We start from the raw sequence: 16301 nt of genomic DNA, 5'->3' as shown, positions 1-16301 counted from the left end.
CTATATGTCTCCTTTCTTTTCTTAAAAAGATTACCACTCATATAGTGAACCAGAGACACAGGACTGTATTAAAGCTTTTTAAAATGCAAATGGATTCATTCTGCCTCGCCCTACCAACTACATCAGTAAAGCAACTGCTCAGGTGGGAGTCTGGTGCTTCTCCCTGACAATAGGAATCGTCACAAGAGGATCCGGATGACAGCCTCGCATGGATGCCGCTTCTCAGTGATGTCTGCTGGGCCCAAGTGCAGCTGCTCCTACTAATCCTGTAGCTGGGGTTGCTGTAAGCCAACTCATGCAACTCTCCTCATTCTGCATTTACAAAGGTCCCTCTGCGCACCGTCCTCATACATACACATCCTATATAGCATGTGAATTCCCTTTGAGAAACTGAGCACTGGGTCTCTCAAACCAACATTAACACCCAAAGGTCCATTTCCCCCCAGCATCTTTTCAGTATCGTGAGAGAACCCTACCCACATCGCCACAAACAACACAACTGTGCTGACTGCAGCCTAACCGTGAGCCCCATTTCTGGGTTCTAAAGCAGCCCCGGTCCAGAATCCTCTGCAAAGCCTGCCATGATACATTTAGCCACCTCCGCAGACAGTCACGTGGGGACTTGGAAAAAATGAGAAGGGCCATGCAACGCAAACACAGCCCCGTCCATCCCAGTGACCGGGCACCTTATCTATCTCTGGGGCAGGTCTGCCCACAGGGAGACACACGTGGCTCTTTTTCCATTCGGGACCGTTACCTTTGTTGGTTGCTGCCTCCATGGCCACAGGCAACTGCATCAGGTAGTCCACCCTCTCTGTATAGCGGACCTTGCGGGTCTGACAACACTGAATGCGCTCTTCCACCAAAAACCGGAAAACGTCACTTGGGTTTTCTGAGCCAATGCGATTCCTCTGAAGGTGAGGTAGAACCAGGTTAGCGGATACAGGGGAATGAAGCCACGAGTAAAATATAGCACAATGTCAACTACGATTCTGGCATCAAGATCTTTCTTTATGGAGCAATTTGGGGGGGGGGGGGACATGAGAGTCGACCAGATTAAGACACTGTGATTTATATAGTGTCCCAAAATGAGAGGTTGAATAAATAAATCCAAGTTCACCTGTGAAGTAATATTACAAAGTCATTAAAACCACAGAAGACGGATAGGTGTTGGTGGGATTAGAAGAAGGAAGGAAGATAAGCTAATGACTAGAAAGAGGAAAATATACTGTCCTGGGAAAACAAGATATGTTTGATACAGTTTCAAATGCACTTAATGTAGACTATATACAAATGAAGAAACCATGCTATATTAGGGCACACAAGGATATGGCAATAAGCTAAGGAAAACACTACTCACACACAGAATTCACACACGATTGGGAAAAATATTACTCTCACACAGAATTCACGTACAATTGGGAAAAATACTACTCTCTCACACAGAATTCACACATGACTGGGAAATAACTGAAGGCTCAGTTGCCAAAATGGTAACCACAGCGCCTGCTATTATGACAGCTCTGATTTGCTACTCTGAGTTTTCTCTCTTTTCTGTAAAGAACACTTTCCTAACCAAGGAGGAAAGGCTGCTATTCTGTTCTGTTTAAGGTGAATTCTTCATGGCTTCCACGGGATGCAGGTCTGCGGCACTAGCCGCGTGATCACCTGAGTGGGTAGTGGCTGGATATCAGGGACCTGGAGGGGCTCTCAGGGGGCTCTGTCCAGAGGCCAGGCACACCCATCACACACACAGGAAGGAACTGAGTCCCCATGAGACAACAATGACTCAGGGACCTGCTGTTCCACTTTCACACCCTCCAATGACAGCATGAAAGCCATACAAAGCCGGCAGCATCTGGAACCCAAATGTGGGATGCAGCCACATCAAGTGCCAACAGAGACAGCCACCGAGAGGCCCGATGAGTGACTGAAAAGGGGCATCTGGTCATGCCATCCCAAGAGCCACTCTGTGGGACGCTCTCCAGACTTACCTCTACCAGATTGACCAGGTGCAAGAAAAACTCCTGGGCATCCTGCTGTCTGTTAGAGGAAAATTCTGGATGGCTCTTGCTGACAAAGGCCTTGAACATGCGTGGGGAGATCCCGTTCTGTTGAGGCTAGAGTATAAAGACAAAATCATCGTCTGTAGGTGAAAACCTACTGCTATTACTCTGCTAAAGAGAACTAGTAATAAAATGACTCCTAGCGACGTAACGCTGTACCCATCCGTAAGAGCATTACTCAGTCCCCATCAGAGAAGCTCCTTGCAGTAGACAGTAATTCCCACAGAGTCCCACAAGTGACAATGGCAGAGAATGAGAGACTTTGTAGAGTCTAAACAGGACCAATGCACATATGAACTCACAGAGACTGTGGCAACACAGGACCCGCACAGGTTCAAACTAGATAAAATCCCAGCACTGAGAGAGGAACGCGGACACATGATCCACCTCTACACAGAAGCTGTCTGCACAATCCTTGCTTCAGTGGAGCGTCTCTGGACAGATACAGCAACACTCTAGGGAAGGCTCTTCCACCACAAGTAGTCGGCAACACAAAATAAAGTCCATGTTTTGTTTTGTTGGTTGGTTGTTTAATGGACTTTTTGTTTTGTTCTGTTTTGAAATTTTGTCTTACTGGTTTTTTGTTTCTTTGACTTCTGTTTTTTATTTTTGTCTTTTACTTTAGGGAAAGAAGGAAGAACATGAAGTTGGGTAGGTGGCGAGGATCTGAGAGGTGTCAGAGGACGAGAAAGAATACGATCAAAATATATTATATGAAATAAGGATATACACAAAAACACTAAATTAAAAAAAAGAATAAATCAGCAGATAGCCCTTCCATATACATCTGAAGCCCGAATGGCAAGTGGGTGTGGCCTAGCTGTAAATCTCATCTTTCAAATGAGGAGAAAGGCGACCATGACAAGAGCCAGCATCAACAGGGTATGTAGACATTGCTCTCTATAAACTTTATGAGAACAAGGCTAGCTCAGTTGACAAAGTGTTCATCCAGCATGCATGAAATCTGGGACTCCATCCCCAGCACCACAGAAAGCAGGTGTGGTGGGATACATTTGTAATCCCAGCCCTCAGGAGGTGGACGCATGAAGAGCCGAAGCTCGGTGTCATCCTTAGCTGCACAGCAAGTCTAAGAATCACCTGGAGTCTAAAAATATCTACACACACACACACACACAGAGAGAGAGAGAGAGAGAGAGAGAGAGAGAGAGAGCGACAGAGAGTGAGAGAGAGAGAGAGAGCAAAACCTTATGTGAGAACAAATTGGGACTCTTCCTGTGAACTCAGAGTTAGGTTACTGTACTTCTTTCTCCTTCAGCAAGTGAAAAAAAGACCAGCTAAAGTTAGAGAGAAGACTGCCGTGCCCAGGCTCTCCCAGATGCTTGCCCAGAACCTTCTAACAGCATGCTGGCACACATCTAGACAATAATGTCCACTTGCTCCCTAGAACCCAATGCTTTCATTAGTTAAAAAAAAAGTGAGAGCTTGCGGAGCTGAAGTCAAGTGAACTGTAGCCAAGAAGGATGGCGGAAGGGCCTGCACCGCGTGAATCTGCACCCTCAGAAGGATGTTTGAATGTCAAGCAGTTAGCCTGTACTCTGGGTACCCTTGACCAGGAGTACAGTTGGGAACAGCTGTCGGAACTGGAAAGGAACTGGAAAAACACTTCAAGATGGAGCCACGCCCAGACCCCGGAGCTCAAAGGGTCCTGGCCACCAGACTCAACATGACAGAGGAACAAGTTAAGACTTGGTTCACCCAGCGTTCCTTGAAGCCTGAGACGTGCCTTTGCTCTGAGTGGCTACTATGGAAGCCTGTCCGCCATAACCCTTATTCCTGTGCTTCCAACAAAGCTGGGGGCTGCCGGGCACCAAGCTGTCGGTACAGGTTCATCAATTCCTCGGAGCAATTTAGGCTGAATTTTCAGAGGTACCTGAAGCTCATGGAGTCGTACCAGACCCGCAGAAGGCAGCTAAGGCAACGGGTGTACAGGTCACGAGAGAGCACTTGGTGCAGAATGATATCACCTCGCACAGTGAAGCCTCACATCAGCCATGCGTCCTGTCAAGGCAAGGAGTCTTCCCAAAACAGCCCTGGACTCCCCGAAACTTTGGAAGCCTTGAAGAAGCTCAGACTCTCTTCTGGGTGCCCAAACACAGATGATTTCTGAGAATGTGTCCTGCTTTGCCTTACCGCTCACTATGGTATCTGGGGGTGACAGCCTCATTAATCCACGCCTATTTGGGGGTTTCTTATTTTACACTGTGGATGTTTTGTTTCTGGCCTGGGACTTGTAGCTTTTACCTCCCAAGTGCCCGGCTGCACCATAAGTGTTGTTACTTAGTTGTTTGGGTTTTTTTCTATTCCTATGGGATTTTTTTGTGTGTGTAACATTCAGTTTCATTTTTGTTTTTATTTCTTCAAGGGCATTTCATGCACCAGCTTGTCCTAGCATTGGCCTTTTGTTAGATGTTATTCAGCTTGCTTGTTGGGGTGGGGGGGGGAGGCTGTTGGACTTTCATGTCTGTGTTAGATTGATAATAAAGCTATTCATGGAAATTTAAAAAAAAAAAGTGAGCTAGCTGGAGCTTCCAGTGCATCAGAGCAACGCCTGAAGGTATTTCTGACCAGATATAGTGCAACCTGTCCCCAACACACATGTCTGCAAGACAATCCCTGGCCAGTTCCAGCACTGGGTGGTATTTGAGGGAAAAGCTGTTAGCATGATAGCTCTGAGTCCCTGACATGCTAGAACGATTCCGTGTGTGGAGTGGAGGGAGCACATACAAACCAAGAAGGGCAAGTCCTGCTGGCAACCTCACGCTCCAGCAGCCCCGTCTCAAGCCCAACTGTGAAAGCGCTAACGCTGAATCCTACACAGTCTTTCTCCTCCTCCTGTTTGTTTCATCCTCTGATAGAAAACAACCAGATTGACGCTGCTTAATTTTAGTTACTTAACAACTCAATATGGTGGTGGGAAACAACCTCGAAGAAGACTGTGTCTACGGTTTGATTCACTTAGAAACATTATCTTGTACTTACATACAATGAAATGGTTTTTTTTTTTCATGTAAAAAAAAAAGACACGAATGTTATATTTGCCCAACAGGTAGGTAAATACAAACTAAAGAAAGCAAAACTCCATCCATGCTTAAAACTAAAATCCTACCACCTCTGTGTGGCAGAATGCTGGTTACCTCGGGTGACATTAAAGCCCACAATGGTGTCAACCTTATTTCATTTGGGAGTCAAACTGCCCCAGACACAGTTTCTCAGAACACACAACTACTTCATGCATGCTGTTTGCAGGAGGAAAACCTGAAGGATTGTCACCTTCAAATTCTGCGAAAGCACCTGTCCAGATGAGCAAGAGTCTGGGTGCTGTCCCTGGCATGAATAAACAAGTAGAATAAATATCAAGAACAAATTCTTAAGGACACTGTAGAGCTCAAATCAAATACTGGGCTGGAGAGATGACTCAGCAGTTAAAAGTGCTTAGTGATCTTCCCAGGTTCAGTTCCCAGCACCCATATTGGGTCGCTCACAACTACCCAAACCCAGCTCCAGCCAATCCAAAGCCCTCTTCTGGCTTCTACTTGCAATTGTATATCACACACAAATACACACACACACACACACACACACACACACACACACACACACTAAATAAATAAGCAAACAAATAAATGTGCAAATAAATAAATAAATAAATAAAATCTTCTTTTAAAGAAACTAAAATACTGGGTGTGATCATTAGCTTTTGTCAATGTGACACAAACCTAGATATATCTGAGAAAAGCAAACCACAGTTGAGAACATGTTTGTGAGATGAATAAATATTGTTCTCTGGTAATCCTGAGCTACTTTTTCATTAGTGGCCACGGACAGCATGATAGCAGCAAAACTCGGTTTTATTTCCAGACACTGTTCACCTGAAGAGTTTACATACCCTCAAACAAGGAGATTCTAAAAGCACAATAATGGTCATACAAGCACACAGATTTTACCATCGTTAGGACACAGCTGAAAGTACCCCAGCTGAAGCCATCTGAAGACTGTGGCTCAGTGATCTGCCTGCAGTTGCTCAGCCCTGCAGGACCAGGCTCCTCGTCTTTACCAGTCGAGGTGGCAGCCGCCCCCACAGAGTTCCCACGACCCAGCGCAGACTAAACAGCGTCCCAGAATAATGAGCTCAAAATGCAAGTTTGTTTTCAACCATCACTCCTTCCAAGTTTCATGGAAGCTAAAGAGAGAAGTCTGGTGATCCCATAGCACAAACCCATCCCCCGTGTGTCTTCAGTGAGGACCCCCGTGTGTCCCCAGTGAGGACCCCCGTGTGTCCCAGTGAGGATCCCCGTGTACCCCAGGGAGGATCCCTGTGTGTCCCCAGTGAGGATCCCCTGTGTATCTTCAGTGAGGATTCCCCATGTCCTGGAGGATTTGCAGCCATTATCTTGCAATGCTGGGTAACAAGACAACCTGAGGTTGCTCTGTGGATCCCACCCTCCTTGCCTCTCCTGGGCTCTCTAGGCAAAGCATCTACTCTCTCCCTACCCGCTTCCCAGCATACTGCCCTCTCTCCATCCAGACACCTCTGAGGATACACTGCCCTTCACGTCCTCCTTCTCTCCTTTGCCCACTTCCACCGGCAGCTAACTCCACATGACCAACAAGGAACTCACTTTCCACGCCTGCTCTTAAATGACCATACTAGCTAAGGATAGCTGACCTAACTAGGGAGTATAGAGGTCAAACACTTGAGACCCAGCATGGAACAGGTATGAGCACCACAGTGTACAAGGGAACATGGGGTACTCAGAAGAGATAGTAGGGGTGGGGAAGCGGTCTGAGTTTCACACAGGACATTTGTGCCATAAGCGTGAGGCACACTGAATCAATCTATCTACATAGGCTGTGCACTGCCAAGGGCACCACCATTCAGAGAAGTGTGCTGCCAGCAATGTCCGCTGAAGCTGTGTAATGGTGAAGCCTTGGAGGAGATAGCAGCCCAGTGTGCACATGGAGATCCATCAAACCCATCCTTCAGTTAGTCTACCAATTAGCAGCAAGCATCCAACTGACTTTCCCTAGCTGAGCATTCTGGGAAACTACTCAACAACTTTCCACCAGCAAGAATTTAACAGAAACTCTTAATCCTCGGATCTGGGAGAAGCTGAGATACCATGTGCTGTGGTTTAACAAAATATAGCAAGCATTGCAGAAGCTGAAGCAGGAAAGGCAAGGGTTCAAGGCCAACCTGTGAATCTATCGTAGAGCTATACTTTTTTTCCCCCAGTTGAAACATTCTCTCCAGAGATCACACACTCAGGAAGTTCAGGAAACTTACAGGATTCAGGAAGATTTGACAACTACAAGACCCTCTCTAAGGTTCCTTAAGCAATGAACAATTCTGAGGGAAATGAAACTCTTTGGTAGAGCTGTCTGCGGACAGGACAGAGTTATAGGGATGCTGCTTCCCTGAGTCATTACCCATGCTGGGGTTGGCTGCCTTTGGGGAACCCACACTCCTGTCAATCATCCGTCATCCATGTTCATCCGAGTTCTCCCCAAGAAACTCATTGGCTCCCCAAACCAGACTTAGGTTAACTGTTACTGTGGCCTGTTTCATGTAGCCTACATACAGGGAGTACATGCTGTTCGTATCTCTGAAGAAAAAGTTACACAATGCTGGCCTACACAGGGAGACTCTTTCTAGAAGGAAGAAAAGGGAGCAGGAAGGGGGTGGGGAGGAGGAGACGGAGACATGGCAGGAGGGAGACAAGGGGACCTAGCAAAAACATCTGGCGCTTAAGGTAAACACTGAGAGGCCCAGACTGGATAAGGAGAAGGTAGTTTTTAAGCTTCATGCCTCCAATCTCAGCTCTGCCTTAGGAAAATTACGAGTGAGGACATACTTGTCACCCACGTGAGACCCAAGCCAGTGGTAACTGGCACTGCTGTCTTTTCCTTGCCTTGTTTTTACAGAACACGGGGGCGAGAGCCCACTCACAGCTACCCTGACAGTTCACTGAACTGACAACAGCCTTTTGCCAGCACAGTAAACTCCCACTGCTGACCTAAGTTCCACCCACATACATGGCAACATGGCGCACGGAGACACATACCTTGTGTTCCTCCTTCATCACTTGCTCAATGAGCTCGGACTTTACTGGAGGCTTCGAGTACTGGCCAGAGAGAAGGCCGTGCCCCAATTTAGTCCTAGACAGGAGAGAGTCAAACAATGAAGAGGCCACCGCTGTTTCCCACAGAGATGGCAAGGTCACCCACGAGTCCTCGTGTGGCAAGGAACTGCTCTCTGTCCGGACTCCTCACAGACAGCTTGGCTTTTGCCTCTGCTTGGCTCTGACCCCACTCTCCAAGTTTCCTCAGTAATTTTAACTTTATTAATCTCTTCTATAAAAGTAACACATGCCCATTTTAAATACAGGAAATAAAGAAGAAAAAGGAATTGCCTTCAACTCAGCAGCAGCCAATGCGAACACCCCCGCCAGAAACTTAAAACACAATACTGGGCACTTACATCTGTGTGTTGAAGTCCTGTGTTGGATCTAACGGCGAGTAGTCGAATATCCTTGGGAGGTTTCCCACATACCTAGGAGACAACAGGACAGTCACCACGGAAATGGGACAACAGAAGCAAGCTGGCGCTCTACAGACACTCAGCGGAGCAAAGGCTTTTCTGAGCTCCTCCCTCCACAGCAGACCAAATCCAGGATGGGTTTCCTGCCCCTAGAGGCTCTGTGAAGTGGCACCCTTCAGATGTGCCCATCTCTCCACCTGAGACACAAGCATAAGATTCCGAATCTACTCAACAGCTCCCCCCCACATCATTCTGACATGTCGGAAACCACGGCACCATAATCACTGCCTCAAAATAAAATGGCCTCCAGAAAATGGGGAGGTTAAGGCAAGAGGGTTGCAGGTCCAAAGCTAGCCTGCTTGTGTTACACGGTAAGACACTGACCCGCACACAACAGGTGATGTTGCTTACAGCCTTCTCCAGCCAAAGTGAAGATCAGTATCCAAATGCTACAGCTGGCTCAGCTGTGGACTTCCCTCCCAGTCTTTCCTTCTCTAAAGTGTTTTGTTTGTTTTGTTTGTTTGTTTGTTTGTTGGGTTTTTTGCCTGTGAACTTTACTCTATCACTTTATTGGAAGTCCCCATCCTCCATCATGGCCCCATTATGGACTAACATCAACAATAATCTGATTGTGATATTTGGCCAGAAAGCCTGTATCTTTTTATTTCCTCACAATGATGTTCTTCCCTCAAGCCTGCCCATGCTTGTTGTTAGAAATCTCTACTTGTCCTTACTGAAGTCATAACTAAGTCCTTTACCATGCTTCCCATGACACATGTTATACCATTTTAGCGGGTATTTGTATAACATTCTCCTTTACTATTAGGAATTGAGCCAGAAATTTCAAAATTATGGTAACAGCAGTGACAACTACCCTAAATACCTTTCTTGGGGTAAAGCTCTCTAGAGAAAGGACTTCTGTGAGGTTGAGAAATTCTTCACTGCATCCCTGTGACCCAAGGGTTCATAACTGCCATTATCCCATGAGAGAGATAAGAACTTGGGGTGTGGCTTTACTAGGTAGCACCCATGTTACCCAGGAGTAGGTGATGGGGGCCAGAATGTATGCACATATGCGCGCACACACACACACACACACACACACACACACACACACACATACAAAGCCTGGATCCAAAGCTGAGTTCTGAGATTCTGCGGGATGTCACTACTTGATCTCTCTCTCTCTCTCTCTCTCTCTCTCTCTCTCTCTCTCTCTCTCTCTCTCCCTCCTCTCTCTCTCTCTCTCTCTCTCTCTCTCTCTCTCTCTCTCTCTCTCTCTCTCTCTCTCTCGGCCACAATACTGACAAAAAAAGTACTAGCCTTAACCCTGACATCTAAGGCTAACATGTAGTCGCTCCCTCCACCACCACAAGTCATTTCCAGTCACCCTCTCTGCTTTATGTTGTTGATTTGTTGTGAATTATTTGAGACGGGGTATGACTCTGTAGCCCAGGCTAGCCTCTATCTTCATGACATTAACCCTTGCCCACTTTCTGATCTCATCTGAAGCTCTGTCCCATGTCCATGATGCTCTCTGGCTACTCACCAGTCTCACCCCTGCTTCAAAACCAGGCCAACTGTTGTTTCTTTTCCAGATGCTTAATAAATAACTCTTCCTCAGGTCTGTTGAAAGCCCCTTGGCAGACTAGGCAAAAGGAAGGATGGCAGCCCACCCTCCCAGCTCCCTGCTGACTGCTTAGCTTCTCAACCTCCATCGCTAGCTGGAATTACAGAGTTTATCTATATTCTTTGTTATTATCTGTGGCTCCGGATTCTGTACGAAAATTCAGTCTGAGAAGCCAGAGCCTCTAGGCAGCACCTACAGTAAGAGTGTGTGACATGGAGAACCATTTATTCACATCTATTAACTGGATGGACTCACGTCATCTGTAAACTTAAGGCACCAGGAAGAAAGAAGAGCTGTACTTGTGTTAAACACTCTACAAGTAAATGACTGAACTTGATGATTATGGACAGTTAAAATGCAGCAGGCCAAAGCTAAATTATCTTAAGCTACTTTTAGTCCCTTTGAAAGTTATTCATTATCCACCCATGTAATGTGTCTAACCTAATGTACTATAACTATTAAGCTCTTTAAAATGTATTCTTAGCAAACTACTAGTTTCTACAAATCCAAGGCTAAAAATGTCATCAGACAGTATCTATACCTATACAAATCCAAAAGCTAAAAATGTCATCAGACAGGATCTATACCTATACAAATCCAAAGCTAAAAATGTCGTCAGACAGTATCTATACCTATACAAATCCAAAGCTAAAAATGTTATCAGACAGTATCTACACCTATACAAATCCAAAACTACAAATGTCATCAGACAGTATCTATACCTATGGCAAAGCTTCACTTGCTTTGCTGGACATGTCTGCCTGTGGTTCTCAACAGTGCATCTGGTAAATACTCTGATTTATGGCCTTCTTTGTTCTCTAACCAATGCTACAATATGACCAATCCACAGTGAGCACGCCTCTTGGGTCAACCTGAATATGTGTTGTTGCGCATGGTACTCACATTTGACCCAAGCATAAGCTATCTCTATTCCTTTTGAGAGTTACATTTACACAAACGTCATATCACCAATCGCAAAAATGACTACAAATAACCAAACAGCAAATGCACTGAGACACTTAAATGCCTATCCCCAAAGGCCACGTGTCATTAAAGGCTGGTTCTCCAGCTTGTAGCATTACTGGGACGTGGTAGCACCTTAAGAGGTGGGTCTTAGTGGGAAGAAGTTAGTCACGGGGAAGTCCCTTCAGGAGATGGTGGGACCTCTCCACACCACATAAAACACTCGGGAAATGAATGAGTCTCCTCCACCACACATTACTGCCACCATGGACTATGCCATCAAAGGCCCAAAGTAATGGTGCCAACTGGCCAAGAACAGACAGAGGTTTAAATATTATATTCAAAATCCAAGCATGAGTTAAATGTTCACTAAAGAAAAAGTGTACGGTTAATTATTTGTCAAATTTCACAATATAGAAAAAAATTCCTAGATAATAAAGCACTAAAAATGCTGAAATTTGAAAGAGCACAAGTTTCTCCTATTATAGTTTAAAATAAGTAATAACTATATGCCACCTTTCAGAAGGGCATTTGTAGCACAAATAATAAAAACCCAGAGACAGATATTGGGGTTCAAGCTGAATATCAGAAAAGCAAAGCAGTCATGGCCCACTAGAGAGTTCTTACCGCTACCAAGGCTCAGACAAACAAAGGGGCTATTCTGTCCTCAGCGTGAATGCGCACTGAAATGCTCTCCACCAAACCTCAGACAGCCCTGCTCTTGTCTTCTCGTCCCTTCTATGCGTCTCTCCACGCAGACACATCACTCCTGTCTCCACCTCCCCAGTGCTGGGATTAAAGGTGTATGCCACTGCTCCCTGGCTTCTAGTGGCTGAGCTCCGCACTCGGATCTTCAGACAAGCTTTATTTGTTAAAACATAAACCAAGTATCACTACAGGCATTTTGCAAGCACTTCAGAAAGAAACCTTGGAGTATACATCAGGTAAGACAAACAGATTAACCCATACTCAAGAGATGACAAAAGACAGAAACATGGGTAAGAATTTATAAAAAAAATAATAGGATTCATGGTACATGCCTCTGAAAAAGTTCCCCAAGCTAGAACTTCAAACTTTCTGCCCCTTTCTCCCATCCCTCCCAGTCATCTGTCAGTGGGGTGTGTATCCCCTCTGACCTTCTTCCCTTCCCCTTCCTGGGATAGAACACCTTCATAACTATGTTGATGCTTATCTACCAAAGTCTGTCTTTGTGTGTTCCCTCAGGCCAGAACTCAGACCCTAGTTTACTCGAGTCTCTCTCTCTCTCTCTCTCTCTCTCTCTCTCTCTCTCTCTCTCTCTCTCTCTTTCTCTCTCTCTCTCTCTCTCTCTCTCTCACACACACACACACACACACACAACATAGCTAGTTCTTTACTGAAGAGTGGAAAAGTACATGTGGAAAATTGACAATATCTTTTCAAAGGCAGAAAACAGCAATGAATAGCTAAGTACTCAGTTCTGAGAGAAAAGACTCTCTGACCTGACAAACACTTAGTGAAGCACTGTGTAACCACTAGGGCTTCAGCTCCATGTGGGAAAGATACCACCTTGTGCTGCTCCCAGCACGCTCTCTGCTGGTCAGTCTATCTCGACATGAATGCCCTCTTCCGTACTTAACCCAGTGCGGAAACCTACCCACTCCAGAATCCTGGGCTGCAAGGCTTCTTGTCCTGAGCACAGCCCAATGCAGAAAACACCTACAAACACAGCAACTTGTGTGGGGAGGCACAGGGAAAAGAGGCCAGCAGAATTAGGAAGCATCCTAATTCGGTATGCCCAGAATGTCTACCTGAAGAGTCAAAGTTTCCAACTCAGGATAGAGGATAGCTATCATAAAAATAATTAATGGAATATATGCAATGACACATTCTAAATGTGGTGCTATCAAATCACTACACCAGTCTCTAGGAGCTTGATCGAGTCCCACCCTTTTCTGATGGCAGACCCACACCTAGTAGCCCAGGATTCCCGGGAAACACACTCCCAGTAACAAAAAATAATAACCTAAAATTCTCCACAAAATTCCCCTCTGGAGAACAGATGTCCCTAGCCCTCTACTGGCCCACCTAGAGAAATGATCAGGCAGGTGTCCTATGAAGATGGATGACTGATATATTCTTGGCACAGGTATGGTCTGAGAGCCACGATGACGGATTGTGAGGTGTTGCTCAGTCTCTAGGCATTTCTCATCTCACCCCATCCTGTGATACTGAATGAGAGCTCTCATTGGGCCTCAGGATGAGAAGTCACACTCCCACCACAACACAGCAGAATCCCCGGGGCAAGAGCAATGGGTTTCCTAGCGCCCAGAATGGACCGGCCCGGGGAGGCTGGTCGGCAGCGGGGCACACTTACGCTCTCTGGAACTCTGGGATGCTGAAGATGGCCTGCATGACAGAACTGAGATAGCAACTGTTGCCCAGGTTCTTGAGGCCCGTGTACCCTGGTCCATACATGGGCTTCAGCTTAGTCCCTGACTCTTGGATCACTTCCCACTCGCTGACTCTTGGCTTGATGTCATTGTCCCGGAGTCCATTCTCTGTCTGAGACATCATGAAAGAGAGAGGAAAGCAAAGGGCTTTAAATGGGGTTCACGATCAAAACTTATGGCCCATGAATTATTTCTAATGCAATGGTTATTTCTGCCATTTTCCTCTAATTATATGGGAGACATAAACAATCTACTTAAAAACATTAAGAGGCAAAGAGGATTACATGCGGGGGCCCATAGATGCGGATCTATTCCACCACGACTAAAGGTCAGCAGAGTTTAAGCCCAGTCTTGCTCCTTCAAGGTTATTGACGGGACATTTAACTTAAAGTGTGACTACTAACAGAGTATCTTGACCTAGGGTGTGGTTACTTGGTGCTTTGGGTATTAAGATGGTAATCACATTGTTTATTCCTTGTATCATGATTTAAAAAAAAAAGGCTTTTGCTTTCTTCCCCATTTTTGGACTGGGATATTTAAAGATCATAAGAAATAAACACGGGTGGATTCAGCATTCACTGGGTTGCCCTCCCAGTCCAATCCTGTGTCTCTGTGTTTCTTTTATTTCTCTGTTTTCTCTGACTAACATTTCTAACCCATACGCCCCTACCCTAGAACATACGAACCTGTTGAGGCTGGACCCCGACAGATGTCACCCCAGTGGGTGGCTACTATAGATGGGGCCCAGATGTGTGGCCCAGATGTGTATAAGGGAGAGCGTGTTGGACACCACAGGTGAAGAAGTAAAAGATGAGCGCTCAAATAAGTTTAAGGTAAAAAGGCAATGATATCTATCGGGAGTAAAATTGTATACAACTAGCTATGGAACAAGGAAATGGTATCCCGCTGTCTGCACATTTCCTTGGGTATATTTTGAGAGCTTGGAGAACTGGGATAGAGCAGAAACAAGGACAGAAATCTTAAGAATCCGTAGATTTTGTAAATCTTCCTCCCCTACAATGGTGGCAACAGTGCCACCATTTTCAGGCCGTTCCTGGGTTCAGAGAAGTAAAAGCGGTTCTCCCAGCCCACACTGCAGCTGACTTCGCAAGCAGCCGCAGCCACCGCTCGCCCAGAAGACACCCGAGGGCCAAGATCCCCAGTTCCTGGCAAGACGGCCATGCTGAGAACGCAGCTAGCTGCTCCAGCCTAGCCAGACAGCTGTGGACCACAGCCTCAGGGAATCGAGCATCTGAGAATGTTAATGCAATAGGTAAAGCTGCCTTTTAGAAAGAAAGATGACATCTCTGATTATATTCACATTTGATCAGATACTGGTCCTTCGTATATTCAGGACTGGTTATACATACTGCTTTACAGGAAGGGACAGTTGAAGATGTTCGTAAATCTCTCCGGACAAAGCAATCAAGGCCCAGAGAGAAAAAGGAATTCAAGGTCTCCAGGAAGCTGCTTCAGGTGTGGTCTTCCAGGACTTCAAGCAGTATCCTGATAGGAGAGTAAGCCCAGGGGTGAGGAAGGAACTGGGATTACGCTGAAGTTGCAGGACAAGAAAACATTAGACTAACAAATGCAGATCTAAGAAAGAAGTCCAAGGGAATCCTCTCCAGGAAATGAGCAGAAGGGCCTGCCTCTGGCCCTGAGACAAATCTATGAGGTGATCCAGCAGTCTGTTCTCCTGCAAAGAAATCCATTCAGGATGTATGCAGAGAAACCCCAGGCAGTGCAGGGTTCAATGTCAGCTCTTCCATTTATACCATTTTAACTCCTGCAATGGGGATGCGAGCTCTCCACTGGGGCTTATGGCCCTTTACCAGAAGGCATTGTGGGATTGTTATTGGGAAGAAGTAGCACCACTATGCAAGGGATTCTTGTTGCTCCTGGAGTCATTAACACTGATTTTGAAGGAGAAATCAAGGTTATGACTCACTCACCTAATGGAATTTCTGTGGTAAACACAGGCAAGAGACTTGAACAATTAATTTCACTTCCTAAATGCAAACTAGAAATTAAATTAAGGGAATTAAGAGAAGAGATTCTTGATTTGGTTCATCTGATGCCTACTGGCTACAAGCCATAGGTCCACAGCCACCAGAACTCACTTGGTTTATAAATGGGAAAAGCTTTTTGGGTCTTCTGGATACTGATGCAGATATTTCTGTTATAACTACCAGTCAATGGCCTTCAAGGTGGCCTAAAATGGTAACTATTGCAGTTACAAGGGATTGGTCAAATTCAAAATCCTGAACAAAGCAGCAATGAGCCTTCCTGGAGAGATGGAAAAGGTCATGAAGGAACTTTCCGGCCACACATTGTTCCTTACTTACTGCAAATTTGTGGGGCATTATGACCTGAATGGGGGTATATTTATATTCCCCCAACACAGTTATTGCTAATCAAATGTTCCAGAAATGGTTATTGCCCAATCAAGGGCAGGGCAAGGATTGACCCTATCACACCTAGCAGAAGGCCTCCCAGGGCAGGATTAGGGTATTTTAGGAGAGGTCACTGAAAAGCCTGCACTCCATGCAGACCCTTGTCTGGAAAAGTGATGAGCCTTTATGGGTAAATCAGCGGCCTCTAACAGAAGAGAAATTACAAGCTACCCAGTGGTTAATTCAGGAACAGGTGGA

At 45.8% G+C, this 16301-nt stretch overlaps 1 protein-coding gene across 1 annotated transcript in view; it reads right to left on the bottom strand.

Moving 5' to 3' along the window:
* Positions 1 to 16301, bottom strand: part of Usp13 (ubiquitin specific peptidase 13) — a 107081-nt gene that overhangs the window by 31387 nt on the left and 59393 nt on the right. The window contains exons 8-12 of the mRNA XM_038347757.1: positions 13575 to 13762; positions 8566 to 8637; positions 8150 to 8243; positions 1995 to 2120; positions 758 to 911 (exon numbers count right to left, since the gene is read on the bottom strand). Of these exons, the coding sequence (XP_038203685.1) occupies positions 758 to 911; positions 1995 to 2120; positions 8150 to 8243; positions 8566 to 8637; positions 13575 to 13762 (634 nt within the window). The remainder of the gene's footprint in view (positions 1 to 757; positions 912 to 1994; positions 2121 to 8149; positions 8244 to 8565; positions 8638 to 13574; positions 13763 to 16301) is intronic.

Source organism: Arvicola amphibius, chromosome 11 (assembly GCF_903992535.2).
Source record: "Arvicola amphibius chromosome 11, mArvAmp1.2, whole genome shotgun sequence".
Classification (NCBI taxonomy): domain Eukaryota; kingdom Metazoa; phylum Chordata; class Mammalia; order Rodentia; family Cricetidae; genus Arvicola; species Arvicola amphibius.
Note: the sequence above shows the minus strand (reverse complement) of the source record. Positions and strands in the feature narration are given on the sequence as shown.